The sequence below is a fragment of the Entelurus aequoreus genome, linkage group LG11 (genome assembly GCF_033978785.1).
Source record: "Entelurus aequoreus isolate RoL-2023_Sb linkage group LG11, RoL_Eaeq_v1.1, whole genome shotgun sequence".
Classification (NCBI taxonomy): domain Eukaryota; kingdom Metazoa; phylum Chordata; class Actinopteri; order Syngnathiformes; family Syngnathidae; genus Entelurus; species Entelurus aequoreus.
Window position 1 is genome coordinate 3,922,011 of NC_084741.1, and position 15,972 is coordinate 3,937,982.

General features: G+C 41.6%; 1 protein-coding gene across 2 annotated transcripts in view; it reads right to left on the minus strand.

Annotated features, from left to right (window-relative positions):
* The window catches only part of myom3 (myomesin 3), a 248,962-nt gene extending 233,224 nt beyond the window's left edge, over positions 1-15,738 (minus strand). The window contains exon 1 of one of the 2 annotated variants that reach the window (XM_062062305.1): positions 15,618-15,738. Coding sequence is in view for 1 of the 2 variants with exons in the window: in XM_062062303.1 (XP_061918287.1) it covers positions 11,746-11,789 (44 nt within the window). In the remaining variant the exon portion in view is untranslated. Of the gene's footprint in view, positions 1-11,745; positions 11,795-15,617 lie in introns of those variants that run through there. The other variant, XM_062062303.1, reaches the window with a different exon arrangement.
* Positions 15,739-15,972: the final 234 nt, after the last annotated feature.

Here is a 15,972-nt window from a genome sequence, read left to right on the forward strand (position 1 = left end):
TGTATGCGGCCCCCGGGCCTTAATTTGCCCAGGTCTGCACTAAGGGGATTGGAATGGGGCAAGTCTTTGGTGTCATAGTCGGAGTACCAGTTTTTCCAGCACTACTATTGTATGCCTCAACGTTTCTTGATATATGGAGTCCGAAAAGGGATGGGCGAGCCACTGGCATGATTGGAATGTGGCAACTGCTTTGTGTCCGGATCAGTGTACAGGTTTTTCGAACTCGGTACACTCCCACACTGGACGCCTCACCTAAATGGTGTCAGAATCGTGATGGTTAGCATTGAGAATATCTGCACATGCTCATTTGGAATAACCCCAAAAGATTGTGTAGAGAGTAGCCACAGGTACATGGGTCAAATGTATTTAATCTGATTGTAATTCGGATGGGAAATGGGAATCAGCACCTCCAAGTCCGAGTTCATGGTTCTTGCTCGGGAAAGGGTGGAGTGCCATCTCCGGGTTGGGGAGGAGATCTTGCCCCAATAGAGGAGGAGTTCAAGTACCTTGGAATCTTGTTCATGAGTGAGGGAAGAGTGGATGTTGAGATTGACAGGCGGATCGGTGCGGCGTCTTCAGTAATGCGGACGCGGTATCGATCCGTTGTGGTGAAGAAGGAGCTGAGCCGGACCGAGTCCATGGTTATCGCCCGGAAAAGGGTGGAGTGCCATCTCCGGGTTGGGGAGGAGATCTTTCCCCAAGTGGAGGAGTTCAAGTACCTCAGAGTCTTGTTCACGAGTGAGGGAAGAGCGGATCGTGAGATCGACAGGCGGATCGATGCGGCGTCTTCAGTAATGCGGACGTGGTATCGATCCGTTGTGGTGAAGAAGGAGCTGAGCCGGACCGAGTCCATGGTTATCGCCCGGAAAAGGGTGGAGTGCCATCTCCGGGTTGGGGAGGAGATCTTTCCCCAAGTGGAGGAGTTCAAGTACCTCAGAGTCTTGTTCACGAGTGAGGGAAGAGCGGATCGTGAGATCGACAGGCGGATCGATGCGGCGTCTTCAGTAATGCGGACGTGGTATCGATCCGTTGTGGTGAAGAAGGAGCTGAGCCGGACCGAGTCCATGGTTGTCGCCCGTAAAAGGGTGGAGTGCCATCTCCAAGTTGGGGAGGAGATCTTGCCCCAAGTGGAGGAGTTCAAGTACCTCGGAGTCTTGTTCACGAGTGAGGGAAGAGCGGATCGTGAGATCGTCAGGTGGATCGGTGCGGCGTCTTCAGTAATGCGGACGCGGTATCGATCCGTTGTGGTGAAGAAGGAGCTGAGCCGGACCGAGTCCATGGTTATCGCCCGGAAAAGGGTGGAGTGCCATCTCCGGGTTGGGGAGGAGATCTTGCCCCAAGTGGAGGAGTTCAAGTACCTCGGAGTCTTGTTCACGAGTGAGGGAAGAGCGGATCGTGAGATCGACAGGCGGATCGATGCGGCGTCTTCAGTAATGCGGACACTGTATCGATCTGTTGTGGTGAAGAAGGAGCTGAGTCGGAAGGCAAAGCTCTCAATTTACTGGTCGATCTACGTTCCCATCCTCACCTATGGTCATGAGCTTTGGGTTAGGACCGAAAGGACAAGATCACGGGTACAAGCGGCCCAAATGAGTTTCCTCCACCGGGTGGCGGGTCTCTCCCTTAGAGATAGGGTGAGAAGCTCTGTCATCCGGAAGGAAAGCCACTGTTCCTTCCCATGGAGAGGAGCCAGATGAGGTGGTTCGGGCATCTGGTCAGGATGCCACCCGATCCCCTCCCTAGGGAGATGTTTCGGGCACGTCCAACCGGTAGGAGGCCACGAGGAAGACCCAGGACACGTTGGGAACGCCTCGGGATCCCCCGGGAGGAGCTGGACGAAGTCGCTGGGGAGAGGGAAGTCTGAAATTGCCATTTTGTTTAGAACACAGGCCTCAGTTTTATGTTGAGCTTGTAGCTAGCGGTGCATGGAATTTGGGGGGATTTTGTTGGTATCAGGGCAACAAACCTTTGTGGATTTGAAGGTTGGCAGACGTTGTTAAAGGTCATATAAATTTGCTTCCAACAGGTCTGAACACTCGTCTCTGCCGCAATTGTCTATAGTTGTTTAGTTGTGAAACAAGCCGCATCGCAGTCTGCCAGAACTAAGTATTTACTCAGGTGTGCACCCAGCAGCCATCTGCCATTACCAACTCTAAGCCCCCCCCAGGTGTTATGTTCATCAACACATGCAAATCCACATGTGACTTCTCCTTCCTTTTTTTGTGGTTTGACGGCAGGCACCCGATAACTTCTTCTTTTTTTTGGCATGTCCCCCCCCCCTTTGTATAGCCCGGGGGTCAGCAACCCGTGGCTCTAGAGCCAAATGCAGCTCTTTAGTGGCGCCCTGGTGGCTCCATAGGGCTTTTTCGAAAATGTTTTGAAATGGGGTAAAAAACTATGTTTTTTGTCGTAATATGGTTTCTGTAGGAGGACAAACACGACACAAACCTTCCTAATTGTTAGAACTACCACTGTTTAGTATGTTTGTGTTCATGCTTCACTGATGAGAGTATTTGGCAAGCGCCGTTTTGTCCTACTAATTTCAGCGGCCTTTGAACTCACCATTGTGTGGACTGCGACTCAACAGTTTGTTTACATGTATAACTTTCTCCAACGCTGCCACAGAAAGACGTGTTTAATGCCACTCACTGCAAAAAGTGAAATCTAAGTAAGATGAAATATGTCAAATAAGGGTGATATTTGCTTATTTTCTGTCTGATAAGATAATTCTTCTCACTAAGCAGATTTTATGTTAGAGTCTTTTACTTGTTTTAAGTGTTTTGGTTTTAAATGATCTCAGTAAGATATTACAGCTTGTTGCTGAGATTTGATGAGCTATATTGAGTAAAACATGCTTGGAACTAGAATATCAACTGTTGCAAAGCTGTGTCATCGACACTCACAAGTATAAAACTACTTTTTTAAAGTAATAATTTCTTATTTCAAGCATGAAAAAATAAATAAACCATGATGTCAACATAATGGCACTAGCATTTACTTCATTTAAGAATATTTTTCAACATATTGAGCAAAAAGGTCTTTTTTCTACCAAGAAAGTGCACTTGTTATTAGTGAGAATATACTTATTTTAAGGTATTTTTGGGTTCATTGAGGTTAGCTAATTTGACTTGTTTTGGAAAGTCTTGACAAGCCGAATTGTCTTGTTTTATTGGCAGATAATTTTTCTTAGTTCAAATAAAATACCCCTAATTTTTGTATTTTTTTGTTTTGATTTTGAACTCTTGACTTTTTGCAGTGCTCCTTCGTTGTCTCATTTTGTCCACCAAACGTTTTATACTGTGCGGGAATACAGAAAGGTGAGCTTTGTTGATGTTATTGACTTGTTGGAGTGCTAATCGGGCATATTTGGTCACTGCATGACTGCAAGCCAATCGATGCTAACATGCTATTTAGGCTAGCTGTATATACATATTGCATCATTATGCCTCATATTTAATGTCTTTTACTTATGTCCTCTGTGTATTTAATTTATATTTGCATGTTTCATGACACATTATACCTACTCAGTGGCCTAGTGGTTAGAGTGTCCGCCCTGAGATCGGTAGGTTGGGAGTCATACCAAAGACTATAAAAATGGGAGCCATTACCTCCCTCTTTGGCACTCAGCATCAAGGGTTGGAATTGGGGGTTAAATCACCAAAAATGATTCCCGGGCGCGGCACCGCTGCTGCCCACTGCTCTCCTCACCTCCCAGGGGGTGAACAAGGGGATGGGTCAAATGCAGAGGACAAATTTCATCACACCTAGTGTGTGTGTGACAATCATTGGTACTTTAACATTAACTTTAATCTGTATGTAATATTGGCTGCATTTCTGATAGTTGTTTGTGCGCCACGTTGTTCCAGACCACAGCAAACATTACCCAGCTTGCAAAGATTGTAATTTATCCATTAGAAGAAGACAGCCTGATGTTTCCTTTAACTTGGACACACACATATCTATACATTTGGCCATTTCCAGGAGTTATCGCACACTCTGAGAAGTTTTATTAATGTTTTACAATGTTATAAAAATGTGTAGAATAAATATTACATTTCAACATTTCTGTCAACGAAGATATGCGTCCACCAGGGCCGGCCCGTGGCATAGGCCGTATAGGCAAATGCTAAGGGCGCCGTCCATCAGGGGGCGCCACGCCAGTCCCACAAATGTTGGAGGAAAAAAAAAAAAAAAAAAAAAAAAGTTGGTACTATTATTTCTAAATACCTAAAATAATCCCACGTTAATTAAAATGCAAAGTAAAGCCTATTTAATAGAAATATTATTTGTTACAACATTACGCCCCCCCTCCCCCGGCACGGTGCGCCCCCTCCCTTCCCGTATCATGACTCTTTTTGGACGTCACCACATCAAAAAATCAACACAAGATGTCAAAACGGCCAAAACTGTCAGGTGCCCAGGGAAGAAAAAAGAGAAAAGAAGAGGAGAAACGAGAAAAAGACAGAGGTAGCAGGTAGGTAACGTTAGCCTACACGAAAATTATTTGTCTGTTACAGAATGTGATAGTAACCTGGCTTTTTAGCATTAAGCTAATGTTACATGATTCGGCAATTGCTAATCAATAAATAGCTAGTTCTGTTTTAATGTCGGGTTAATATTGTGGAGGGGGCTAAATTGTTATGGAAAATAATAATGTAACGTTAGGTAATTACAGTACTCCCTGGTGTACAGTAATTTGTAAGTCATTCTAGTTAATGCAATATTAAAAAGCACAAATAGAGAACTCTGTAGGATCCTCTTTTTTTGTAATATAGTTGTTAAAGTCATACTGGTTTGATATCTTGTTTTGTGCAGTGCCTTACTTATATTGTATTTTTAATTTATTTTATGCAACTTGTTGACACGTTTTATTTTGTGTTTATGTATGTAAAAAACATTGTATTTCATATATTAATTTTTAAATTTTTGTATTCATTTATTTATCCATATTTTTTTAAATCTTGTTAACTATTCTGATTAGGGATGTCCGATAATGGCTTTTTGCCGATATCCGATATTCCGATATTGTCCAACTCTTTAATTACCGATACCGATATCAACCGATACCGATATCAACCTATATATACAGTCGTGGAATTAACACAATATTATGCGTAATTTGGACAACCAGGTATGGTGAAGATAAGGTACTTTAAAAAAAAAAAAAAATAAAATAAAATAAGATAAATAAATTAAAAACATTTTCTTGAATAAAAAAGAAAGTAAAACAATATAAAAACAGTTACATTGAAACTAGTAATTAATGAAAACTAGTCAAATTAACTGTTAAAGGTTAGTACTATTAGTGGACTAGCAGCACGCACAATCATGTGTGCTTACGGACTGTATCCCTTGCAGACTGTATTGATATATATTGATATATAATGTAGGAACCAGAATATTAATAACAGAAAGAAACAACCCTTTTTGTGTGAATGAGTGTCAATGAGTGTAAAAAAAAACAAAAAAACAACAACAAAAAAAAAAAAACGATACCGATAATAAAAAAAACGATACCGATAATTTCCGATATTACATTTTAACGCATTTATCGGCCGATAATATCGGACATCTCTAATTCTGATTGTAAATTTGCTTTCTTTAAGTAAAAATAAAGATCAAAGACAAAGCTATTCGGTTTCTTGTGAGTATATACCAGGGGTCGGCAACCCGCGGCTCCGGAGCCGCATGCGGCTCCTTGACCACTCTGATGCGGCTCAGCTACATACATGCCGACCCCCCCGATTTTCCCAGGAGATTTATGGATGTCAGTGTCTCTCATAAATTACTCCCAGGGAAAAAATAATCCTATTTACACTCTAATTACTAGTGATGGGTCCGGCAACACCGATGCATCGGCGCATGCGTCGAGCTCATAGAGCGATACCCTGTGTCGGTGCGCGTATCGCTTTTAGAAAGTCACGTGACCGAACACGAGCTGTTTTGGTCACGTGACCGCTCATGAGCTGTTCTGGTCACGTGACCGCTCATGAACTGTATCGCACTGACGCCTGCGCGTCAAACTGTTTATTAGGAAGCGGCGCAATGCGTGTTGTTGACGAACACCGTTAGGGCCGCTTGTTGTCACTGTCACTCAAAGTTGCATTTCAAAATTACACAGAATAAATGTGTTTATTTTGTTTAGAATTCAGATGGGTTTGATTTGGTGCGCGGCATATATTGGCTGTGCGGCGCACGGTGTGCGCGGAGGACGCCTGAGCACTGCGCAATTGCGCAGGCGCGCACCTTAGAGGGAATGTTGCTCACAGGGCACAGAGGAGGCGTCAGTGCGATACAGTTCGCGTATCGGTCACGTGACCAAAGCAGCTCATGATCGGTCACGTGACTTTCTAAAAGCGGTACGCGCACCGACACAGGGTTTCGCTCTATGAGCTCGACGCATGCGCCTATGCATCTGTGTTGCAGGACCCATCACTACTGTTACTAGAGAAGGTACAGGAATGACGGCGTGGCGAAGTTGGTAGCGTGGCCGTGCCAGCAATCGGTTACTGGGGTTCAATCCCCACCTTCTACCATCCTAGTCATGATACATGTTCACATTATTTGACTGTATCTAAAAAAGATAAAAATATATTTTTATTTAAATGAAGATATTAAATAATCCTAAATGAAATACAATGACTTGGTTTATATTATTGTATATACTACGTCATAAAATCAGTGTCAGTTGAGTCGGTCCATAGGTTGCCTGTAGGGATTTTTAATGTCCAGCAGATGTCAGTATTTAGTGACACAGTATCGACACAGTATCAATACAGTTTTGCAATGTGTCGAAACGCTTCATGAGGCCTCATCATCCCATCACTACTAATTACTAAATAAAGGGCGTGCCCTAATTGCACCGCAGTAATTGTCCTCTATAGCATTTACATACAGCGTGCCAGTCCAGTCACATGTTGCATGTTGTTATTACTTGCACACACAGGAGACAGCAAAGCATACTTAGTCATCAGCCACACAGCTTACACTGACGGTAGCCGTATCAAACAACTTTAACATTGTTAAGTTACAAATATGCGCCACACTGTGAACCCACACCAAAAAAGAATGAAAAACACATTTCTGGAGAACATCCCACCATAACACAACATAAACACAACACAACCATTACCCAGAATCCCATGCAGCCCTAACTCTTCTGGTCTACATTATACACCCCCGCTACCACCAAATCCCCCCACACATCAACCCCCCCCCCCCTCTCCGTGCGTTGGTTGAGCGGAAGAGTTAGGGCTGCATGGGATTCTGGGTATTGGCACCATCAGTGTGTGGCTGCTGAGTTAGTACGCCTTGCTGTCACTTACGTGAGCAAGCTGAAATTGCATTCTACGTGTGGTCGAGCAGGTACACTGTTAGGGCGGACTGTAGAGGGCGCCAAATGCAGTGTCATCACGCTCTGATATTCGGGAGTCTCCCGGGAAAAATGAGAGGGTTGGCAAGTATGACGCTATCAAGCGCCATTCATTCAAAACTCGCGGGCTGCACTAACATCAAATTTCCACATTAAAGTGCGTGCCGGTGCGTGTGTCGGAGACCCCTGGTTAACGTAGCACAAAGCATTTAAGCTTTTTATGCGGTGTTTTTCATTTAAAAAATTTTTTTGTGGCTCCCATTATTTTCTTTAATTTGTGAAACTTGCCAAAATGGCTCTTTGAGTGGTAAAGGTTGCCGACCCCTGGTATATACACTTCACTGCCGATGCAGAGGGCGCCAGATTGGTTAGGGCCGGGCCTGGCGTCCACCTGCGACGCATAGTCATTTTGATAGTAGGCTAATATCGCTAATATAGACACTTACATCATGTGTTGCTTTCATTATAACACTTATATAAGGTGTTTAATTTTTTTGCGGCTCCAGAGCGATTACTTTTTTGTATTTCTGGTCCAAAACGGCTCTTTCAGCACTTTGGGTTGCCGACCTCCCGGTATAGCCCAACATTGAGAGTCGGCTGAGAAGCCGTTGAATTATGTAGCGCCGTAGCCTGCGGCCGCGAGGTATCGCTGGAGTAAAAGGAGCAGATATGACGCGGTGACACTGCGGCATGCGTAGCGGCAACATGCACAACAAGCAAACACCAAGAGGTTCTCCTCTGATTGTGTGCATCCATTGTGTGCTTTGCAAACATTCGATAACAGCTTCCTCAATTTTCTGCAGAAAGAGGAAATAAAAAGTGGGAAACGGCCCCGCCCCCGCGTTGTGCGAGTGGACAATGTGTTCATTTTTCATTCGTCATGTTGTATTTCTTCCACTTCTCACAAAGCCTCGTCGTCCTCCGCTTCTTCAGTTTCCTGTTGGACCTCTTCTTTTTATTTTATTTTATTTTATTTTATTTATTTAATTAATCAATCCGACAAAACAATACACAACATAATAATGCAATAATGCAATTCCAATTCCAAAACCAAACCCGACCCGGCAACATTCAGAACAGCAATAAACAGAGCAATTGAGAGGACACACAAACATGACACAAAACAATCTAAAACGCAGTCAAACAAAAATGAATATCAACAACAACAGTATCAATATTAGTAACTAGAGATGTCCGATAATGGCTTTTTTGCCGATACCCGATATTCCGATATTGTCCAACTCTTAAAGGCCTACTGAAATTATTATTTTTTTATTTAAACGGGGATAGCAGATCTATTCTATGTGTTATACTTGATCATTTCGCGATATTTTTGCTGAAAGGATTTAGTATAGAACAACGACGATAAAGATCGCAACTTTTGGTATCTGATTAAAAAAAAGTGACGTAGTCGGGTGAACATATCCGCAAAGTTCCCTATTGTTTACAATGATGGCCGCATGAAGTGAGAGAGATTCGGACCGAGAAAGCGACGATTTCCCCATTAGTTTGAGCGAGGATGAAAGATTTGTGGATGAGGAAAGCGCAAGTGAAGGACTAGTGGGGAGTTGAAGCTATTCAGATAGGGAAGATGCTGTGAGAGCCGGGGGTGACCTGATATTCAGCTGGGAATGACTACAACAGTAAATAAACACAAGACATATATATACTCTATTAGCCACAACACAACCAGGCTTATATTTAATATGCCACAAATTAATCCTGCATAAAAACACCTGCGTGTTTGTTACGCTAGCTCCTAGCTCCTCTGCTAGCTCCTAGCTCCATAGAACACGCCAATACAATTCAAACACCTGATCAACGCACACAATCACTCAGCCCAAAAGACCGTTCACCTAACCCAAGGTTCATAAAGCTTATATATTTTAAAAAAGTTACGTACATATGCAAAAAAAAGTTGCGCACATACGGTCAAGCGATCAAATGTTTAGAAGCCAAAGCTGCATACTCACAGTAGCACGTCTGCGTCTTTGTCATCCAAATCAAAGTAATCCTGGTAAGAGTCTGTGTTGTCCCAGTTCTCTACAGGCGTCTGTGTATCGAAGTCAAAAGTCCTCCTGGTTAGAGTCTCTGTTATCCGAGTTCTTCCATCTTGACTGCATCTTCCGGGAATGTAAACAAAGAAGCGCCGGCTGTGTACTGTTGTTGCTGACTACGTTCGAAAAATACGTCCATTTCGCACCGACAACTTTCTTCTTTGCTTGCTCAGCTTCCTTCTCCATAATGCAATGAACATGATTGCAACAGATTCACGAACACAGATGTCCAAAATACTGTGGAATTATGAAATGAAAACCGGAGCTTTTTCGTATTGGCTTCAATGTGGAAGGCATACCCGTGTTCGCCGGTCTACGTCACGCGCATACGTCATCCTCAGAGGCGTTTCGAACCGGAAGTTTAGCGTCAAATTTAAAATGTCACTTTATAAGTTAACCCGGCCGTATTGGCATGTGTTATAATGTTAAGATTTCATCATTGATATATAAACTATCAGACTGCGTGGTCGCTAGTAGTGGCTTTCAGTAAGCCTTTAAAGGCCAACTGAAAGGAATTTTTTTTTATTTAAACGGGGATAGCAGATCTATTCTATGTGTCATACTTGATCATTTCGCGATATCGCCATATTTTTGCTGAAAGGATTTAGTATAGAACAACGACGATAAAGATCGCAACTTTTGGTATCTGATTAAAAAAAAGGCTTGCCCCTACCGGAAGTAGCGTGACGTAGTCAGTTGAACATATACGCAAAGTTCCCTATTGTTTACAATGATGGCCGCATGAAGTGAGAGAGATTCGGACCGAGAAAGCGACGATTTCCCCATTAATTTGAGCGAGGATGAAAGATTTGTGGATGAGGAAAGCGCAAGTGAAGGACTAGTGGGGAGTTGAAGCTATTCAGATAGGGAAGATGCTGTGAGAGGCGGGGGTGACCTGATATTCAGCTGGGAATGACTACAACAGTAAATAAACACAAGACATATATATACTCTATTAGCCACAACACAACCAGGCTTATATTTAATATGCCACAAATTCATACTTGCCAACCCTCACGTTTTTAGCGGGAGAATCCCGGTATTCAGCGCCTCGCCCCGCAGAGATTTTCTCCCGACAAACTCCCGGTATTCAGCCGGAGCTGGAGGCCACGCCCCCTCCAGCTCAATGCGGACCTGAGACTGAGTGGGGACAGCCTGTTCTCACGTCCGCTTTCCCACGATATAAACAGCTTGCCTGCCCAATGACGTCATAACATCTAGGGCTTTTAGAGAGTAGAGTGCACAACTGCGCACACAACAAGGAGACTCATCATGAACGGAGAAGTTAAACAGGACAATACTGCCATCTAATGGATAGCCACCGGAACACTGAAATTCAAGTATTTTTTTTTTTCTATGTAAATAAAATAAATATATATATATATATATATATATATATATAGCTAGAATTCACTGAAAGTCAAGTATTTCATACACACACATATATATATATATATATATATATATATATATATATATATATATATATATATATATATATATATATATATATATATATATATATATATATATATGTATATATATATTAATATATATATATATGTATATGTATATATATGTATATATATATATATATATATATATATATATATATATATATATATATATATGAAATACTCGAGTTGGTGAATTCTAGCTGTAAAAAACCACGCCCCCCACATGAGGAGGTTGAGGTGGGCGGGGTTGAGGTGGTAGCGGGGGGTGTATATTGTAGCGTCCCGGAAGAGTTAGTGCTGCAAGGGGTTCTGGGTATTTGTTCTGTTGTGTTTATGTCGTGTTACGGTGCGGATGTTCTCCCGAAACGTGTTTGTCATTCTTGTTTGGCGTGGGTTCACAGTGTGGCGCATATTTGTAACAGTGTTAAAGTTGTTTATACGTCCACCCTCAGTGTGACCTGTATGGCTGTTGACCGAGTATGCCTTGCATTCACCTGTGTGTGTGTGAAAAGCCGTAGATATTATGTGACTGGGCCGGCACGCAAAGGTTTACTTCTCCCTACGGCCGTGTACACAGCGGCCTTTTAAAAAGCCATACATTTTACTTTTTGATACCGATGATTTTGAAACCGATACCGATCATTTCCGATATTACATTTTAAAGCATTTATCGGCCGATAATATCGGCAGTCCGATATTATCGGGCATCCCTAGTTCTGACCCCCGAAAAGATACGTTTTTGAAGGCTGTCATTTGAAAACAGTTTGGACGATACATGCCTTTTGTGAATGGATGAAATAATGATGATTGATTCTAAAAATATCCCTGGGGATCCTCATGTCCAAAAACAGGGTCGTACCTGGATGTGAAGGTCTTCTTCTTGCTTTGAGAGGACAGCGCCATGCTGTGGGACAATTGTGCGCAATTTGGAGTTTTGGGGTTTGGTTTTTTTTTTAGATGGCAATTTCCACCAGTCCTGATGTGTGTGAGAAGTTTGGTGTTTTTTTGAAGTATTTTAAGGCGGTCAAATTACAGCTCAAAGAGGCAAAAATGAGTGTTTTTATGAAACTTTTGTTTTGAAGGGGTGATTGCCAACTTCCTGTTGATTTTTGCTGAAGGATGTCAGTGTATGAAATCTAGCTCCAAGTCAGACCTACATAGAGGTTTTTGTTTCATGTCTGTAGGATATTCGTGCTGGGAGTTAGAGGAAGTGTTGTCTGTGTTTTTTTCCTAGGTGCTGCGGTGGTTCTTTTCTTTGAAGGCTCGTAAAATCAAAACCGTAGCACTTTCCAAAACGCCGTCGTCAACTTTTAACCAGAAGGGTTCAATCTCTCTCCTGTAGTAGTTTGAAGCCGAAACGACAAACGCGCTCAGAGGAGATCATGTTTGATGTTTGGTGACCGGTTTTAACTAAAATTTTGGTTTGAAGGAGGGATTGCAAACTTCCTGTTGATTTTTGCTGAAGGATGTCAATCTAAGAAATGTAGGTCTAACGTAGAGGTTTTTGTTTCATGTCTCTAAGACGTTCCTACCGGAAGTTACAAGCAGTTTTGTCTGAGTTTTCCTCTGAGGAGCAGTTTTGTCTCTGTTTTATTCAAAAATTGCGCTAGAGCGCAATTTTGAGTTTTGGGGTTCGGTTTTTTTTTAGATGGAAATTTCCACCTGTCCTGATGTGTGTGAGAAGTTTGGTGAGTTTTGAAGTATTTTAAGTTTTTAGTAATTTTTTGTCTTAAAGGGGAAATTGCCAACTTCCTGTTGGTTTTTGCCTGAGGATGTGTCATTATGAATTGTAGGTCTAAGTGAGACCTACATACAGGTTTTTGTTTCATGTCTCTACGACCTTCCTAGTGGGAGTTACAGGCAGTTACTTTTGTGTTTCTTCCTAGGGGGCGCTAGAGCGCAATTTTGATTTTTGGGGTTTGGTTTTTTGACTAAAGTGTTGTGGCATCGTTTTTCTATGTGTGTGTACAATTTGGTGAGTTTTGAAGCATGTTAAGGGGGGCAAAGTAGTGTGCAAAGCTGCGGAAGAATAATAAAGGAAAATAATAATAATAAAACCTTACAATAACAATAGGGTCCTTTTGCAATGGTCCTGTGCGGACCCTAAAAATACAAAAATGAGGGGTATTTTATTTGAACTAAGCAAAATTATCTGCCAATAGAACAAGAAAACGCGACTTGTCAAGACAAGTAAAATTAGCTAACCTCAATGAACCCAAAAATAGCTTAAAATAAGTATATTCTCACTAATAACAAGTGCACTTTTCTTGGTAGAAAAAAAAGGGACCTTTTTGCTCAATATGTTGAAAAATATTCTTAAATGAGGTAAATGCTAGTGCCATTATCTTGACATATTTATATATTTTTTTTCATGCTTGAAGTAAGAAATTATTAATTTAAAAAAGTAGTTTTATACTTGTGAGTGCCCAAGCTGTTTGTTTACATCCTTTTTTTATTTGATTTCTCTTTGCTATTTGGGCTTATTGGACCCTAATTAGAATAAAAACTAAGAATCATCTTTTTATATGATGTACTTAGTCCATAAGTACCCAAACATGTACTTTATGTTTAGTGACATGCTAATTCTTATTTTTACACTTTTTCCCCCCCCAAATTCCATTGTATGTTATACTCTTCTGACACCACCAGATGGCAGTATAAGTGTCCACATAAGCGGCCATAAGACCCCAATTCAGTAGTGTACACAGTTTTGGAAATAAGAGCTAAAAGGTGCTGTCCACGCATGTGGCCACTAAGCCTTTAGAGTTGATGACACAGCTTTGCAACAGTTGATATTCTAGTTTCAAGCATGTTTTACTCAATATAGGTCATTGTGGGGAGGCGGGGCCCGCTGGGGCCGACTCAAAGATGGCGGCGAGGAGGCGGGGACGGCGAGCGAGCAGCGAGGCGGGGCGCGCCGCGCCGGGTGCGGGAATCGCCCGGCTGGGCTCAATCATCTAATCACCTCTTAGTGTGTAAAAGGGCGACAGCCGAGAACGACGGGGCAGAAGGAGGCGGAGAGCCAGTGGATGCAGAGCGAAAGCGACCGAGAGCGATACGCAGAAGATGCGGCCGGCTGAAAAGCGACCGGAAGAGCGAGCAGTGGAAGAGGAAGGAGCCGGAAAACGACCCGACCTGAGACTGAGGTTTTATTTGAAAAAATAAAATAAAGTCAACCATGCTCGAGGCAATGTCCTTCCTTGGTGGTCCTGAGAACCCGCACGACAGCTTGCGACTGTCACATTTGGCGCCCAACCGGTAAGGACCACCAGAGGCGGGGGAGGAAGATCCCCTATGGGCTCTCATAGGTACAGTCACTGGCGGACCAGATGGAGGGGGGCGGCGAGTGGCCCCCGAACAAGAACAAGAAAAAGACAAAGAAGAAGAAGAAAAAGACAAAGAAGAAGAAGAAAAAGACAAAGAAGAAGAAAAAGACAAAGAAGAAGAAAAAGACAGAGAAAAAGAAGACGAAGAAAAAGACAAAGAAAAAGAAGAAAAAGACAAAGAAGAAGAAGAAAAAGACAGAAAAAGAAGAAGAAAAAGACAAAGAAAAAGAAGAAAAAGACAAAGAAGAAGAAGAAAAAGACAAAGAAGAAGAAAAAAGACGAATAAAAAGAAGAAAAAGACAAAGAAGAAGAAGAAAAAGACAAAGAAGAAGAAGAAAAAGACAAAGAAGAAGAAGAAAAAGACAAAGAAGAAGAAAAAGACAAAGAAGAAGAAAAAGACAAAGAAAAAGAAGAAGAAAAAGACAAAGTAAAAGAAGAAAAAGACAAAGAAGAAGAAGAAAAAGAAAAAGAAGAAGAAAAAGACAAAGAAGAAGAAGAAAAAGACAAAGAAGAAGAAAAAGACAAAGAAAAAGAAGAAGAAGAAAAAGACAAAGAAAAAGAAGAAAAAGACAAAGAAGAAGAAGAAGAAGAAAAAGACAAAGAAGAAGAAAAAGATAAAGAAAAAGAAAAAGAAGAAGAAGAAAAAGACAAAGAAAAAGAAGAAAAAGACAAAGAAGAAGAAAAAGACAAAGACGAAGAAGAAAAAGACAAAGAAGAAGAAGAAAAAGACAAAGAAGAAGAAAAAGACAAAGAAGAAGAAGAAGAAAAAGACAAAGAAGAAGAAGAAAAAGACAAAGAAGAAAAAGACAAAGAAGAAAAAGACAAAGAAAAAGAAGAAGAAGAAAAAGACAAAGAAGAAGAAAAAACAAATAAGAAGAAAAAGTCAAAGAAATAGAAGAAGAAGAAAAAGACAAAGAAGAAGAAGAAAAAAACAAAGAAGAAGAAGAAAAAGACAAAGAAGAAAAAGAAAAAGACAAAGAAGAAGAAGAAGAAAAAGACAAAGAAAAAGAAGAAAAAGACAAAGAAGAAGAAGATGAAAAAGACAAAGAAAAAGAAGAAAAAGAGCGAGCAGTGGAAGAGGAAGGAGACCTGAGACTGTGGTTTTATTGAAAAATAAAGAAGTCTAAACCTGCCTGCAAGATGTCATTCCTTGATGGTCCTTGGAACCTGCACGACAGCTTGAGACTGTCACAGTCATCAAATCTCAGCAACAAGCTGTAATATCTTACTGAGATCATTTAGGACCAAAACACTTAAAACAAGTAAAACACTCTAACATCAAATCTACTTAGTGAGAAGAATGATCTTATCAGACAGAAAATAAGCAAATATCACCCTTATTTGACATATTTCATCTTACTTAGACTTCACTTTTTGCAGTGTAAGTTAAGCAAAGTGCACTCACGTTTCCTTAAGGACACAGTCGGAGTCCTCTGGATCGTTCCCTTGCCTCGAGGTGTGTCCTCTCCAAGGTCTGGCCGGGGTGTCTTCTCACTGTCTACATCTGTGGGTGACACGATGCTCTGTAAAACTGTGAAGGTGTCAAATATAGCCGGATGACACCTCCCCTGTACTTCCACACATGATATAACCCTGCTGCCTTTTATAAAGAGCAGCCACTGGGCAACAGAAGACCATGAAGGACCCCGGCAGCTGAAGGGGAACAGCTGGAATGCTCTGGGGAGGAAAGAACAATTGGGCTGCAAGTCTTTATTTGATCACTGGGACTGAGAGAAATATGGATGCACTCCAGTCATGTT